General features: G+C 39.2%; 1 protein-coding gene and 1 non-coding gene across 3 annotated transcripts in view; one reads left to right on the forward strand and one right to left on the reverse strand.

The window, feature by feature from the left end:
• Nucleotides 1–6160: 6160 nt before the first annotated feature.
• Nucleotides 6161–6220, forward strand: LOC111524196. Its single transcript, XR_002725725.1, has one exon. It is a non-coding gene; the product is annotated as a small nucleolar RNA SNORD75 (small nucleolar RNA).
• Nucleotides 6221–7748: 1528 nt separating this feature from the next.
• KCNG3 (potassium voltage-gated channel modifier subfamily G member 3) overlaps nt 7749–15341 on the reverse strand; it is a 61032-nt gene continuing 53439 nt past the window's right edge. The window contains exon 2 of one of the 2 annotated variants that reach the window (XM_023189308.3): nt 7749–10312. In XM_023189308.3, coding sequence (XP_023045076.1) covers nt 9667–10312 — 646 coding nt within the window. In that variant the 3' untranslated portion in view covers nt 7749–9666. The remainder of the gene's footprint in view (nt 10313–15341) is intronic. The other variant, XM_023189307.2, reaches the window with a different exon arrangement.

The following is a 15341-nucleotide window of genomic DNA, read 5'->3' on the forward strand; positions in this document are numbered from 1 at the left end:
AAAATGGAATTGCTTGAACCTGGGAGACAGAGGTTGCAGTGAGCTGAGATCGCACTGCTGCACTCCAGCCTAGGCAACAAGAGTGAAACTCCATCTCAAAAAAAAAAAAAAAAAAAAAAGGAAGAGAGACTCATACTTCCTGATTTCCAAACTTACTACAAAGACACAATCTTTTGTGTTGTTCTGGCATAAAAATCGACACACAGATCACTAGAATAGAATTGAGAGTCTAGAAATAAACCCACACATCTATGGTCAATTGATTTTTGACAAAAGTGCCAATACCATTACATGGGGAAAGACTGATCTTTTCAACAACTGGATATCTACATGCAAAAAATAAATAAATAAAACTGGACTCCTACTTCGTAACATATACAAAAATTAACTCAAAATGTATCAGAGACCTAAAGACAGGCATTAACACTATAAAACTCTTTAAAGAAAACAGGGCCGGGCACAGTGGCTCACACCTGTAATCCCAGTACTTTGGGAGGCCAAGGCGGGTGGATCACCTGAAGTCAGGAGTTTGAGACCAGCCTGGCCAACATAGTGAAACCCTGTCTCTACTAAAAATACAAAAATTAGCCAGGCATGGTGGCACATGCCTGTAATCCCAGCTACTCAGGAGGCTGTGGCAGGAGAATCGCTTGAACCTGGGAGGCAGAGTTTGCAGTGAGCCGAGATCGCACCATTGCACTGCACTCCAGCCTGGGCGACAAGAGCGAAACTTCATCTCAAAAAATAAAATAAAATAAAATTCTTAACACATAGGAGTAAATCTTCATGACCTTTAGTTTATTAGACATGACATCAGAAGCAAGAGACAAGAGAAAAAACAGATAAATTGGGCAACATCAAAATTCAAAACGTGTGCTGCAAATGATACATACCACTAAGAAAATGAAAAGACAACCCTCAGAATAAGAGAAAATATTTGCAAATCGTATATTTGATAAAGATCTAGCATCCAGAATAAACAACTCGTAAAATCCAGCAAATTTTTTAAAAACCTATTTTTTTAAAGGCAAAGGGTTTAAACGTAGACATTTCTCCAAAGAATAGATGAAAAGACGACCAAAAGCATTAGTCATTAGGCAAATGCAAGTCATAACCGCAGGGAGATAACCATTTCACACCCACTGTGATGGCTATTATTTTTAAAAAGGAAAATAAGAAGAGTTGGGGAGGATGTGGAGAAACTGGAACCCTCACACATTGCTGGTGGGAATCAAATTGCTCAGCTGCTTTGGAAAAGCAGGAGTTTGGCAGCTCCTCAAAAAGTTAAACATTAGCATCTAACCTGGCAATTCCATTCCTAGGTTTATATCCAAGAGAAAAAGAAACCCTATGTCCACATGATAATTTGTACATGAATGTCATAGCAGCATTATTCATAACAGTCAAAAAGTAGAAACAAGACAAGTGTCCATCAACTTATGCATGGATAAACAAAATGCAATCTACCCATACAAGGAAATATTATTCAGTCATAAAAAGGAATGATGTACTGATACATGCTACAACATGGATGAACCTTGAAAACATGACACGAGGTGAAAGAAGGCAGACACAAAAGGTCGGCCACATATCATATGACTCCATTTATATGAAATGTCCAGAACAGGCAAATCTACAGAGACAGAAAGTAGATTAGTGGTTGCCAGGGGATGGGTGGAGTGGAAATGGGTAGTGACTGCTAATGGGCACAGGGTACATGAAAATGTTCTGGAGTTAGATAGTGGTGATGGTTATATAGCTCTATAAATATATTAAAAACCACAGAACTGTACATTTTAAGATAACAAATTTTATGGTGTATGAATTATATCTCATTTTTTTTAAAAAAACACACATTGTTAGGACCACCCCATATTTATTTAGTTCCACTTTTAAACTTCCCTAAAAACTCTTCCTAGATAGACTAAAGCTTGTCTACAGAGCCACAGTGCCAACAACACTGACTGGTCAAGGTAGTCATGTACCCAGGAACTACCCTCATTTCCTTCTCTGGCCACTCAGTTGCCTCTTGGCATGGTGAAGACATGCTTAACACTCACTTGTGGGATTAAACAGAATAGAGTGTGAGTCGCTGAACTGAGAAAGGGCAAAGCAGAAAAGAGCTAGAACAGGGAATAAAAAGAAGGTATCCATCTGTCATCCCAGCTACCCCTTAGAAAACTTTTGTGAGGATAGGCCGGGCGCGGTGGCTCAAGCCTGTAATCCCAGCACTTTGGGAGGCCGAGATGGGCGGATCATGAGGTCAGGAGATCAAGACCATCCTGGCTAACACTGTGAAACCCCGTCTCTACTAAAAAATACAAAAAACTAGCCGGGCGAGGTGGCGGGCGCCTGTAGTCCCAGCTACTGGGGAGGCTGAGGCAGGAGAATGGCGTAAACCCGGGAGGCAGAGCTTGCAGTGAGCTGAGATCCGGCCACTGCACTCCAGCCCTGGCGACAGAGCAAGACTCCGTCTCAACAACAAAAAAAAAAAGAAAACTTTTGTGAGGACCATAAAAACCACACTTTCTCAGTGGACAAAATTCCTCATCCTTAGGTCAAACATTATAATTCCTCAAATCTGATTTTACACATACTGGCTTTTTAATAAAATCTGATTCTGTTTTGACCCTTACACAAGAATGCCCTTCTCAAAAGAACTTGCTCTTTGATACATGCATGAAAAAAGAAATATTTTTTTAAATTTTCTTTAGGGGATGATTGATAACACAACAGAGTTCCTGTACATATCTATCATTGTATAAAATATGGAGACATTTATAACCGTTTTTTCCCATACGAATGTCTAGAAACTCATCTATTACACGAAGTGGGGTGTACCTAATTATTTCTTACATGCCATACTGTTCCTATCTCTACCTCGTACTACAGCACAAAAAGATGCATACATAAAAAATACATTTAAGAAAAAGACACACAAATATATGTGTGCCCAGTTTCTGATCTTTTTAAACAGGGTTAACTGGGAATCTAATAAAAAGTGGTTTTCATTAAATTAATATAAGTCAAATCGTAGAAAGAAAGCAACCATGACCCATCATTCTAACTTTAAAACTAGAAAATTTATATGATTTGTATTATTTATTGTTTTTAAGAGCCTTCTAAATGGTAAGAATTACTGAATAAAAAATATAGGTAAGAGATTAAGCAGTTTATCTCAAAGCAAAACATCTGAAGTTTCCACCTCTGTCCTAGGAACAAAAATAAACAACCTTCACATAGATCTGAAAGCTAAGCCTTACACAGATCTTATGATTTCCATTTTACTTCAGAGTATACAGTATAAAAGCGTGGGTATGGTTTAATTATTATTATTATTATTATTTTTTGCCAAACAGCACTGACATAGGTATGGTTTTAAAAAATAAATATGTGGGCCAGGTGCGCTGACTCACTCCTGTAAATCCCAGCACTTTGGGAGGCTGAGGTAGAGACCACCTGAGGTCAGGAGATCGAGACCAGCCTGGCCAACACGGCAAAATCCCGTCTCTACTAAAAATACAAAAATTAGCAGGGCGTGATGGTGGGCGCCTATAATCCCAGCTACTTGGGAGGCTGAGACAGGAGAATTGTTTGAACCCAGGAGGTGGAGGTTGTAGTGAGGTGAGATTGCGCCATTGCACTCCAGCCTGAGCAACAAGAGTGAAACTCTGTCTCCAAAAAAAAAAAAAAAAAAAAGTGTATCACTGCGATCACATAATAAACGTTCCACTTTTATCACAGCTCAGAATTTGAAACTATAAATATTACTCTCTACTAAGAAAGTAGAATTATCTTGTCCTCTATATTGTAGAGAAAGACAGCATGGAATTCCATCAGAGTTATAAGATCGAGGTTGTAATATGCAGTTGCAAAACAATACCTAAGTGGAACAAATCATCAAATATTACTACAGCAAATGTCATTTTGCTTGAGCCCAGGAGTTTGAGACCAGCCTGGGTAACATAAGGAGACCCTGTCTCTACTACAAAACAAAAACAAACCAATATACGCTACAAACCGCCTCCACTCTGTCATGGGCAGAACTATAGAATTATTTCCAAATAACACAAATAACTGAAGTGGGGGTGATCCTATCTAATATAAAATTATGGGAAATTTTAGTTTTAGTTTTAATACAGTGCTGCATAAATAAGTACACCAAAGCACTTTTTCAGATATAAATAACATAGAATCACTTACTCTTGGTAGGTGAAAGCCAAATAACATTCTCCCTTCACTTTCATGTACTAAATGTTATTATTACATTTGGTACAGTCTTATTGATATTTTAAAAGATAAACCAAAGAATTCCCACCAAAGCTACTTAACATGTATTTGTTTAAATTATAGCATAAATGCAGATTATCAAGTTCAATTTTCTAAGCAAATAATAGTAAACTGACAATTGAGCTTATGCTGATAGTCAAAAGGTCCAGTACTTATTGAGAATATTTGGAAGATACAGAAAAATCTGAAAGTTTGGGCATATGTTAACCACAGAATGGGACAATATAATCATGCTTCTGAATGACATTTCACAAATTTATGGAAGGCCTCACTGCAAATGAGGCAGCAAATCATTAGTCTACTTTCAGAGGCAGAACTGATATGCCCAGGCCTCTGAGTGCAGATGGGCTCTGGAAAACCAGGAAGTGAAACACCATATGAAAAAACGCTGAACAAACAGAGAAGTAAATGGATGCAACCTTTCCTGACCAAAATGGAACTTTCCAGAACATTCCATTAAAGCTTCAACCCATGTTACTTGACATTTCTCAGCCTGGTTCTGAGAATGTCCTAAATAATGCAGTGACAACTATCAAATACCTGTACTTATTTGTATACATGTGGATGGGTGCACAACTATAAGGTAATTTTAAAAATTCTACAGAAAATCTGAGTTCCTTATGCATTTGTCTCAAGCCCTCCTTCTTGACATCTAAGGCTTCTAAAAGCAATATATATCTCTTTTATATTTTTATCATAAAAATAAACTCTGTCAATTATATAGTATTGTACATATATAATTTTTTTTGAGAGAGAGTTTCCCTCTGTCACCCATGCTGGAGTACAGTGGCACGATCTCAGCTCACTGGAACCTCCACCTCCCAGGTTCAAGTGATTCTCATGCCTCAACCTTCTGCGTAGCTGGGATTACATTCATGTGTCATGAAGCCTGACTAATTTTTTGTATTTTTAGTAGAGACAGGGTTTCGCTATGTTGGCCAGGCTGGTTTTGAACTCCTGACCTCAAGTGATCCACCTTGGCCTCCCAAACTGCTGGGATTACAGGCATGAGCCACCATGCCCGGCAATAATTGCTTCTTAATTCAAACTTAAAAAAGAAAGAAAGAAACAAACAAAGAAAAAGAAAAAGAAAACACATGGGGAACGCCAAAGCCCCAAAGAAAAATTTTTCTTTTCTTTTCTTTTTTTTTTTTTTTGAGATAGACTTTCACTTTTATCACCCAGGGTGGAGTACAAAGGCGCGATCTCGGCTCACTGCAACCTCTGCCTTCCTGGTTCAAGTGATTCTCCTGCCTCAGCTTCCCAAGTAGCTGGGATTGCAGGCACCACGATGCCCAACTAGTTTTTGTATTTTTAGTAGAGATGTTTTCACCATGTTGGCCAGGCTGGTCTCAAACTCCTGACCTCAGGTGATCCACCTGCCTCACCCTCCCAAAGTGGTGGGATTACAGGCGTGAGTCACCATGCCCGGCCGAGAAAATATTTTCAAAAGAAATCTTCCATGCCTTCCGAAGTTACAAAATTCTTAAAGGAAGTATATCCAGAGTACTAAGCCAAAAGTCTGGAAATCAAGCTTCTGGGACCTGACCTGACACTAGAGTGACCATGGCTAAATTACAACCCACTGGGAGCAGAGTTCCCTGGTTGCTAACATTCGGATCGGACAAAAGGCATACAACTGGGCCAAAATAGACCAGAAGGTTTCCACAACCCCCTTAGTTCCTACTTCCTATGACCCTATAAAATGATTAGACTATATTTGATTGAATTGTATATTGCACACCATAAGGGAATGTACATTTATGAAGAGTCAGAGGACTCGAAATATTCTATGACACTATGCATTAAGTTTGGAGCTACACAGCTGAATAGTAATACAGGGCTAGGAGCTTTCAATGTTTTATTTTTCATTTCTATGGAAAAGAGGTGAAGTGGACAGAAGGGATGTCTGAAATTCTATCCTGAGGCTTTAATATTTCAAATATTGTTTTGCATCTTTTTGTCTGTTTTCTTTAAAAAAAAAAAAAGGAAAAAGGAAAATAAGCTGCTATTAGCAAATACCAAGCCAACAGGAAAAATTCTCCCAATACCAACATCCAAATTAACCCCATCTCTACCTCTTCCAGATCACAGGACATCTGGACAAAGGTTTAAAAAGAGAAAAAGTATTTGACTTATTGACAGCCATTGTGGAAATAACTTTTCAGAAAGTACGAACCTACAAATGGGTAGTTATAAGTAACTAAAAAACCCAAGAACAAATGCAACTGTTTCAATTAGCAACAATGACAATACAGTAATAAAAGTCTTGAATTTGTTCACTTTCTAATGTATTCCCTAATTTTGTTTTTGTAATCCTAAAAATCCCATTTTAGAGAATACAAAACAAGTTACAGATTAGATCGAGTCATGTAAATTCGCGTGTGGTAAAATCAGATTAAAGATTAAGAGATTAGGGCTTTTTTCCTCTTTGGGTATTTTAATTTAGGATAAATGTCTGACTTACTGGTACCAATACAGATATTAATGAAAACATTTCTGCCACGAAGACTGAGTTATAAGAGATGTCTGTAAGTACAGCTAAGAAAGAAGTGATACTTAATGGTTTTGTTTAAAAAGCAGCAACAGGCCAGGCACAGTGTCAGTGTCTCATGCCGATAATCCCAGAGCTTTGGGAGGCTGAGGTGGGAGGAATGCTTGAGGCCAGGAGTTTGAGGCCAGCCTGGGCAACATAGTGAGACCCCTATCTCTACTAAAAAAAATAAAAATACAAAAATTAACCAGCATGGTGATGCACACCTATAGTCCTAGCAACTTGGGAGGCTGGGGTGGGAGGACTGCTTAAGCCTAGGAGTTGGAGACTGCAGTGAGCTATGATCACACCACTGCACTCCAGCCTGGTCAACCAAGCAGAACTCTGTCTCTAGAAAAAAATAAATAGATAAATAGTGATAAAAGTAGTAACACTCTGGGAAAGTTACAAGAAAATGCTGTTCCTAAAAAAATATAACATCCATGAAGACAAAACCCTAATACATATTTTTTCATTTATGAACGAACTACTCTATCACATCTCATCGTCTCCTTATAAATGGGTAGCTTAACTGCCACTAGCATTTATCCAACATGCTTCTTTATGAAAATCGGTCCTGTGGAAAGTCTGGAATCACCAACAAGAGATTTTACACTTGTTACCTAAGGGTAGCATGAAATATGTGTGTGTATTTGCACATGTACATGCCATATATATATATATACACACACACACACACACATATATATATACATATAAAACTATAGATGTATGCTTCTCCTTGTCTCTTCACACAGAAGTTTCTCCCCTCAAATCAGTCAACTGTTTGTGCCCAAGTCTGTAACAGACACTGTCGGGGATATAAACATGTATGCATGAGAGAGGATCCCAGCTCTCAAGACAGTTATAATTTACTTGGGAAGATAGGACATATTCACATAAAGCGGTACCAGTACCAGTAAAATTAATGGATATCATATTTTTATTAGTAATATGGAGGTGCTGTCATCTGCACATTGTTTGCATGAACCACAAAGCTTTAATCCAAATAGGTAAGAAAAAATAAATCCATGCCATTTATTTCAATTATATTAGAATACAATAAATATACAATAAATAATCGAATTTCTTTTGAGTATGTAAGAAATAGCATACCAGCAGTAGTAGGGAAGATAAGGCAAGATATTTAATGGCCAAAGTATTACATAAGCTTAAGAAAGGAAATTAAGGAAAAGAAAACAGTTTCGCTATTATTACCTCAGCATGACAATGACAAAGAAGTGTGATTTTTCCAGGCTTTTCTCAGAACCCAGAGGTGTGTGAAGATTAAACTGCTAGGCTAGGTTTCTGGAGATCCAGGTGTTAGCCCTGACTCCTTCACAATTATATCCTCTCCTGCCCTGATTTTCTATCTGTAATAGTTGAGGTCCGAACTAGATGATGGCTACAATTCCTTTAATGAACACTTCTGGTAATCCTTTATTTGATAAATATATCCAGGTCCTTCATCCTACCCACCACTTCCCAATCCCTGTCTTCTCTACCCCTGACAAAATTACTGTGTACAACATTCAATTTTTTATGAATCTGTCACTAATTATTTGTGTTTATATATACACTAATTTCTTTATGGTAACTGGTTGAAAAAGTGAAATTCTAATTCCTATTGCTAAAATTTAGTTACTAAACAATCGTCACTTTTACATTATCTAGTCTTAATAATCTAGCCAGATTAACATGGCGTATTAGTCAATATTCTTACAAGAAGGGTTTTTCTGTAGCTGTGATTCACAATGGTTAAAGATCAGATCAAATAATTATGTATCCATTGCTTTTACTGGCTTAAAATTGACTTAGGTACACAGCAACTAAGAGTACAGTAATATTTAATTTCTTCCTTTTATGACAATCCAGTGACAACACATAAGTATGACTTTGGTACTAAAAGGCTATATAAATATCTTTTCATCTAATAAGTCTTATTAAACCTCTAGTGTTTGGGGGAGGAGGTTAAGAGAAGAAGAGATTGTAATATTGAGTCATCTCAAATTATTCCTATTATAATTTTTAAGTTGGAAGTATTCTTGTTTGGACATCTAAATATTAGGACAGTTATCACCTAGGAACAGCAACGAATTCAAATATTATCCAATAAGATGCTAAACAACACAAGCTCTCATCAATTCTTAAATACCTTTTGAGTCATTTCAGTAAAGAGATAAATCCAAAATGGAAAAGTGAGAACATACTCAAGCTTCCATGAAGCTGCACAATAAGGTGAATAATTGGCACAAAAATAAAGCAAAGAATTGAGAAGTATGCTGGAAAAGTCTTTCAAATATTATTCTTGCTTATATCTAGCTCTATTATACAGTTTAAATTTTGGCCAAATTTTTTAAGTATTTGTTAAACAGTTCCTGCATGTGACATATGTTTCCAGGATACTTCTGACATTGATATGAGAAATTATAAAACATTTAGAAATGAAAATGTTACTCTCAAACAAAAAACACTATAAGTTCCAAGCTTCTTCTGAATTCATAAGATGGAAAAACATTTGGAAAATTGTACCTTTCTGTTTTAAAATGTTCAAATAAGGTATTTTTAAAAAATATGTAATCATTCAAGGAAATGGGAAAACAAGTCCAAATAAAATCAGGTCCTAAAGTTTACTCTAGGAGTCATTATTCTTCCTTTGCAGTCTCAATTCTATTTACTCCATAATAAGTAAACTGTTTTATCCCTTCGGCTGGGAAGGATAATTTCTACCCTACCAAGATGATGACAATGCCACTGCAGTGCTCACCCAGCAAGAAACACATAAATATGAAGTAGCATCAGGTCTTTCTATGAAGTGTATGCAAGAATTGATTTGCAATGCATTAATTCAGGAATTCAGCAGAGAGGCTCCTACTATACCTAGCAGATCTAAACTTGAGCTCATGATAACACTGCACAAAGCTATGGTAGATAAAAGTGATAGGTAATGCCAATAGAACAATTCCACTGACAACACAAACTCCTCCAAGAATTCTTCCAGGCACTGTGATAGGATACATATCTCCATAGCCAACTGTAGTCATAGAGATAATCACCCACCAGCAGGCAGCGGGAATGCTGGTGAAGTCCTTGTTGGATGTTTCCAGGTCCAGCCCATGTTCAAGAAGCTGAGAAAGTGCACTAAAGATTGCCATGGCAACACAAATGAAGACAAGTAACATAACCATCTCTCGGTAGCAACGTTTGAGAGTCAAACCGAGTGTCTGAAGACCAATGAAGTGACGGGCAAGCTTAATCACCCAAAAAATCCTCATCATTCTAAGTACCCTCAAGGTGACTCCAGCCCTCTGGAGTTGAGAGTTCTCGCCTGTAAACACTGTCATCAACACGGAGATGTAATACGGCGTGATTGCCAGTAAATCTATGATGTTCAGGGGTCTCTTGACAAACTCACACTTGTTTTTGGAGACAATGAACCTCACGATGCACTCCGCAGTGAACCAACCTATGCAGATAGCTTCAATTATCCTGTCAAGAGAACAAAAGAAGAATTGATCATTTTATTTTTAAGCATTTTAATAGCTCTTAGATTTCTTCAGATAGTACTACACTGACATACTAATTCAGTTACTTTTCCAGAAAACATAAAGAACAGACAATGTTACCAACATCATCAGATCACCAGGACACACGCAACAGAACAACAAATCAATTCAGATGAAAATTAAAGGCCGGGCGTGATGGCTCAAGCCTGTAATCCTGGCACTTTGGGAGGCCGAGACGGGCGGATCAAGAGGTCAGGAAATCGAGACCATCCTGGCTAACATGGTGAAACCCCGTCTCTACTAAAAAATACAAAAAACTAGCCGGGCACGGTGGCGGGCGCCTGTAGTCCCAGCTACAAGGAGGCTGAGGCAGGAGAATGGCATAAACCCGGGAGGCGGAGCTTGCAGTGAGCTGAGATCCGGCCACTGCACTCCAGCCTGGGCGACAGAGCGAGACTCCGTCTCAAAAAAAAAAAAAGGAAATTAAGGCCAGGTGCAGTGGCTCACGTGTGTAATCCCAGGTCTTTGGAAGGCTGAGGTGGGTGAATTGCTTGTGCCCAAGAGTTCGAAACCAACCTGGGCACCACAGCAAAACCCCCATCTCTACAAAAAAAATACAAAAATCAGCCGGGTGTGGTGACACACAATTGTAGTACCACCTACTTGGGAGGCTGACGTGGGTGGATCACCTGAGCCTGGGAAAGTCAAGGCCAGAGTGAGCCATGACTGTGCCACTGCACTCCAGCCAGGGTGACAGAAAGAGACCCTGTCTCAAAAATTAAAAAAAAAAAAAATTGAACTTGATAAAGTTCTTACTTCTATGCTGCAATACTATTAGAATTATTTTTTTACTTGCCACTAATACTTATAAAAAATATCTCTCTTATTTGGTAGTTTGAAATTAACTTATCCTCAGTTGGCCGCAACATGAAATTTAACTTACTCTTGTAGGACAGTGGTTCTCGGCTGTGATACCAGTTCTGAGGTGGATTGGAAGGGCATTATTCCCACAGAATGTGGACACATCTAAGTTTTTTGATAGGCTATTTCTTGGTAACTTGCAGTCAATGCAAGATCATTTCCTAAAATGTGAATCTTCCTTCCCTTCCAATAGGCTTGTATGGGAGACACTGGCAGTGAGCAAGTTTATAGGGTACTGGGTGAGTGCCCTCACCAGGAACACACCAGGTCACAACCATTCTAAAAAGGCTCCCAGCAGAAACAAGGCCAAGGACTCCCACATTGGAGCAAAATGGCCACTAGGATTTTCCCAAAGACCACAACTACTTTGTCTTCCATCATCATTTTTACACAGCACATATTTTTAAAAGACTACATTTTACCTAGAGCAATATTTACCAGCCTTTCTGCATTACTGCATGCACTGAAAATAATTGCATGTATACAGCACACTGAAGTTAAGGGTAGGATTCCTTTTTTTTGAGACGAAGTCTCACGCTGTCACCCAGGCTGGAGTGCAGTGGCGCCATCTCAGCTCACAGCAACCTCTGCCTCCCAGGTTCAAGTAATTCTCCTGCCTCAGCCTCTCCAGTAGCTGGGACTACAGGCGTCTGCCACCATGGCTGGCTAAATTTTGTATTTGTAGTAAAGATGAGGTTTCACCATGTTGGCCAGGCTGGTCTCGAACTCCTTACCTCAGGTGATCTGCCCACCTCAGCCTCCCAAATTGCCAGGATTACCAGCCATGGTGCCAGCCATGAGCCACCACACCCAGCCAATGGGTAGGATTCTTGAAGAAGCCAGCATCCTGGGAGCTCTAGGCCCCCAGCCCTCAGCCCACACACGCCAAAGCTGAGAAAATCAAGTTTCAACACCTCTGGCCCTGTGAGTGGTAATCTGAAGGTAATTTTAAATTTAATTAACATTTTTAAATTTTTTATTTATTTTTTTTTATTTTTTATTTTTATTTTTATTTTTTTGAGACAGAGTCTCGCTCTGTCGCCCAGGCTGCAGTGCAGTGGCACGATCTCGGCTCACTGCAACCTCTGCCACCCGGGTTCAAGCAATTCTCGTGCCTCAGCCTCCTAAGTAGCTAGGACTAGAGGCACATGCCACCAACCTCAGCTAATTTTTTTATATTTTTAGTAGAGACGGCGTTTCACCATGTTGGCCAGGCTGGTCTTGGACTTCTGACCTCAAGTGATCCGCCCACCTCGGCCTCCCAAAGTGCTGGAATTACAGGCATGAGCCACTATGCCCAACCCAAAATTTTTTAAATTCTGAATCAAAAGTTATATTATACCATCACTTGTTTTTCTCCACATAATTCTTTCTCACCACTAACTTAAACCCAAACATTAGAAGTACAATGGAGAGAGAAGAAAACTGGAGTAAGTGGGAGGAGAGCAGGTGGGGCAACATTTTGAAAAGAATTACTCAAAGTGCATTCCACAGAACACAAGTGGTACTTGATGTTACTCATAGAAATGAATAAATACAATTAACCATGTTTCCCTATTGTAGGGCTTTACAGGGCTGTAAAGATTAACTTTATTTATTAACTTTTATTTTCTGAATAGGTATTCACATTCACATGGTTTAAATCACATGATTTTGGCCAGGCGCGGTGGCTCACACCCGTAATCCCAGCACTTTGGGAGGCCGAGGTGGGAGGATCACAAGGTCAGGAGATCGAGACCATCCTGGCTAACATGGTGAAACCCCGTCTCTACTAAAAATACAAAAAATTAGCTGGGTGTGGTGGCGGGCGCCCATAGTCCCAGGTACTCGGGAGGCTGAGGCAGGAGAATGGCATGAACCCGGGAGGGGGAGCTTGCATTCAGCCGAGATTGCGGCACTACACTCCAGCCTGGGCAACAGAGCGAGACTCCATCTCAAAAAAATTAATTAATTAATTAATTAATTAATCACATGATTAAAACAAAAGAGTATAGAAAGAAAAGTCTCAGGCCAGGCATAGTGGCTCATACTTGTAATCCCAGCACTTTGGGAGGCTGAGGTGTGAGAATTGCTTGAGCCCAGGAGTTCAAGACCAGCCTGGGAAACATTGTGAGGCCTCCTCTCTACAAAAAAATGAGGCAGGAGGATTGCTTGAGCCCAGGAGGTTGAGGCTGCAGTGAGTCATGACCACACCACTGCACTCCCACCTGTGTGACAGACAGCACACCTTCCTCAAAAAAAAAAAAAAAAAAAAAAAAGGAAGGGGAAGGGAAAAGTCTCACGTTCACGTCTCACCCTATTTCAGCCACCCAGTTTCCCGCCCTGGAGTCAACAAATATCATCACTTTCTTATGCATCTTTTCGGAGCTATTTGATGTATGTACAAACAAACAAAATTTTTTACTTATGTGTGTATATGTATGTATATACACGTATAGATATACAGATACATACGCTTCCTCATTTCTTAAACATGGTGACACAGTGTTACACTGAATGTACTGTGATTTATTTAACCAGTCCACCAGATGAACATTAACAATGATGCAATGAATATTCTTTTTTTTTTTTTTTTTTTTTTTTTGAAACAGGGTCTTACTCCTGTCAACCATGCTGGAGTTCAGGGGCGCCACCACAGCTCACTGCAGCCTCGAATGCCTAGGCTCAAGTGATCCTCCCACCTCAGCCTCCCAAGTAGCTGGGACTAAGGCACGTACCACCACACCTGGCTAATTTACTTTTTATTTATTTATTTATTTATTTATTACTTTTTGTAAAGATGGGGTCTTGCTATGTTGCCTAGAATGGTCTTGAACTCCTGGGCTCAAGCAATCTGCCCACCTAGGCCTTCCAAAGCACTGGAGTTACAGGCATAAGCCCAGCCAATGCAATGAATACCTTTATTTGTATATCATTTTATTTGTATATCATGTATATCAACAGCAGATATATAAATCTGAGACTTGAAATTACTGGATCAAAGAAGACACATATGTGTTTGTAATTTTGATACATCTTGCCAAGCTACCCCTACAGAGACAGGCAATGCATAGGAGTGTCTATTCCCCACGGCCTCACTAATGTAAAGTATTGTTGAACTTGGAGATCTCTGCCACTCTGAGAGATGAAAAGTGCTAACTTATTTTGAGGGATGTTGAGCATCTTTGCACATGTTTAAGGGCCTGCTCTGTGACCTGTCTGTATCCTTTGCTCACAAAGGCTTTAATCTGCTTTGAAACAGTAGGAATACCCTTCAGAGTATCAGGCCAGGACTACTGTTCCTTGAAATACCAGTTTTGGAAAATGATTCCAGAGCCTTTGCCTATAAATTTCTTGGTAACAGGGTTTGACAAACTATAGCCTGCCCACTTCCCACTTTATTTTTTCTTTTGTATGGCACACAACCTAAGAATGGTTCCTAATTTTTTTCCCCCACTGGTTTGAAATGGTGGCTTTTATCATACATTAAATTACCAATCATACCTAAGTAAAATTCTGGATTTTCCACTTTCCAGAGTGTAAAGTTTAGAACTTCACTCAGGTAGATCTGATCAATCCATTCTATCTTATACTATGCTACTGTCAATTTTCATTATAGTTGACCCCTGAATAACATGGGTTTGATCACAAGGATCCACTTATAGGCAGTTTTTCAACTAAATGTGACCAAAAATACAGTATTCGCAGGAAGTAAAACATGCTTATACAGATGGCCAATTTTTCTTTTATTATTATTATTATTATTATTATTATTATTATTATTATTATACTTTAAGTTCTAGGGTACATGTGCATAACGTGCAGGCTTGTTACACATGTATACTTGTGCCATGTTGGTGTGCTGCACCCATCAACTCGTCAGCACCCATCAACTCGTCATTTACATCAGGTATAACTCCCAATACAATCCCTCCCCCCTCCTCTCTCCCCATGATAGGCCCCGGTGTGTGATGTTCCCCTTCCCGAGTCCAAGTGATGTCATTGTTCAGTTCCCACTTATGAGTGAGAACATGCGGTGTTTGGTTTTCTGTTCTTGTGATAGTTTGCTAAGAATGATGGTTTCCAGCTGCATCCATGTCCCTACAAAGGAC

Source organism: Piliocolobus tephrosceles, chromosome 15, assembly GCF_002776525.5.
Source record: "Piliocolobus tephrosceles isolate RC106 chromosome 15, ASM277652v3, whole genome shotgun sequence".
Classification (NCBI taxonomy): Eukaryota; Metazoa; Chordata; class Mammalia; order Primates; family Cercopithecidae; genus Piliocolobus; species Piliocolobus tephrosceles.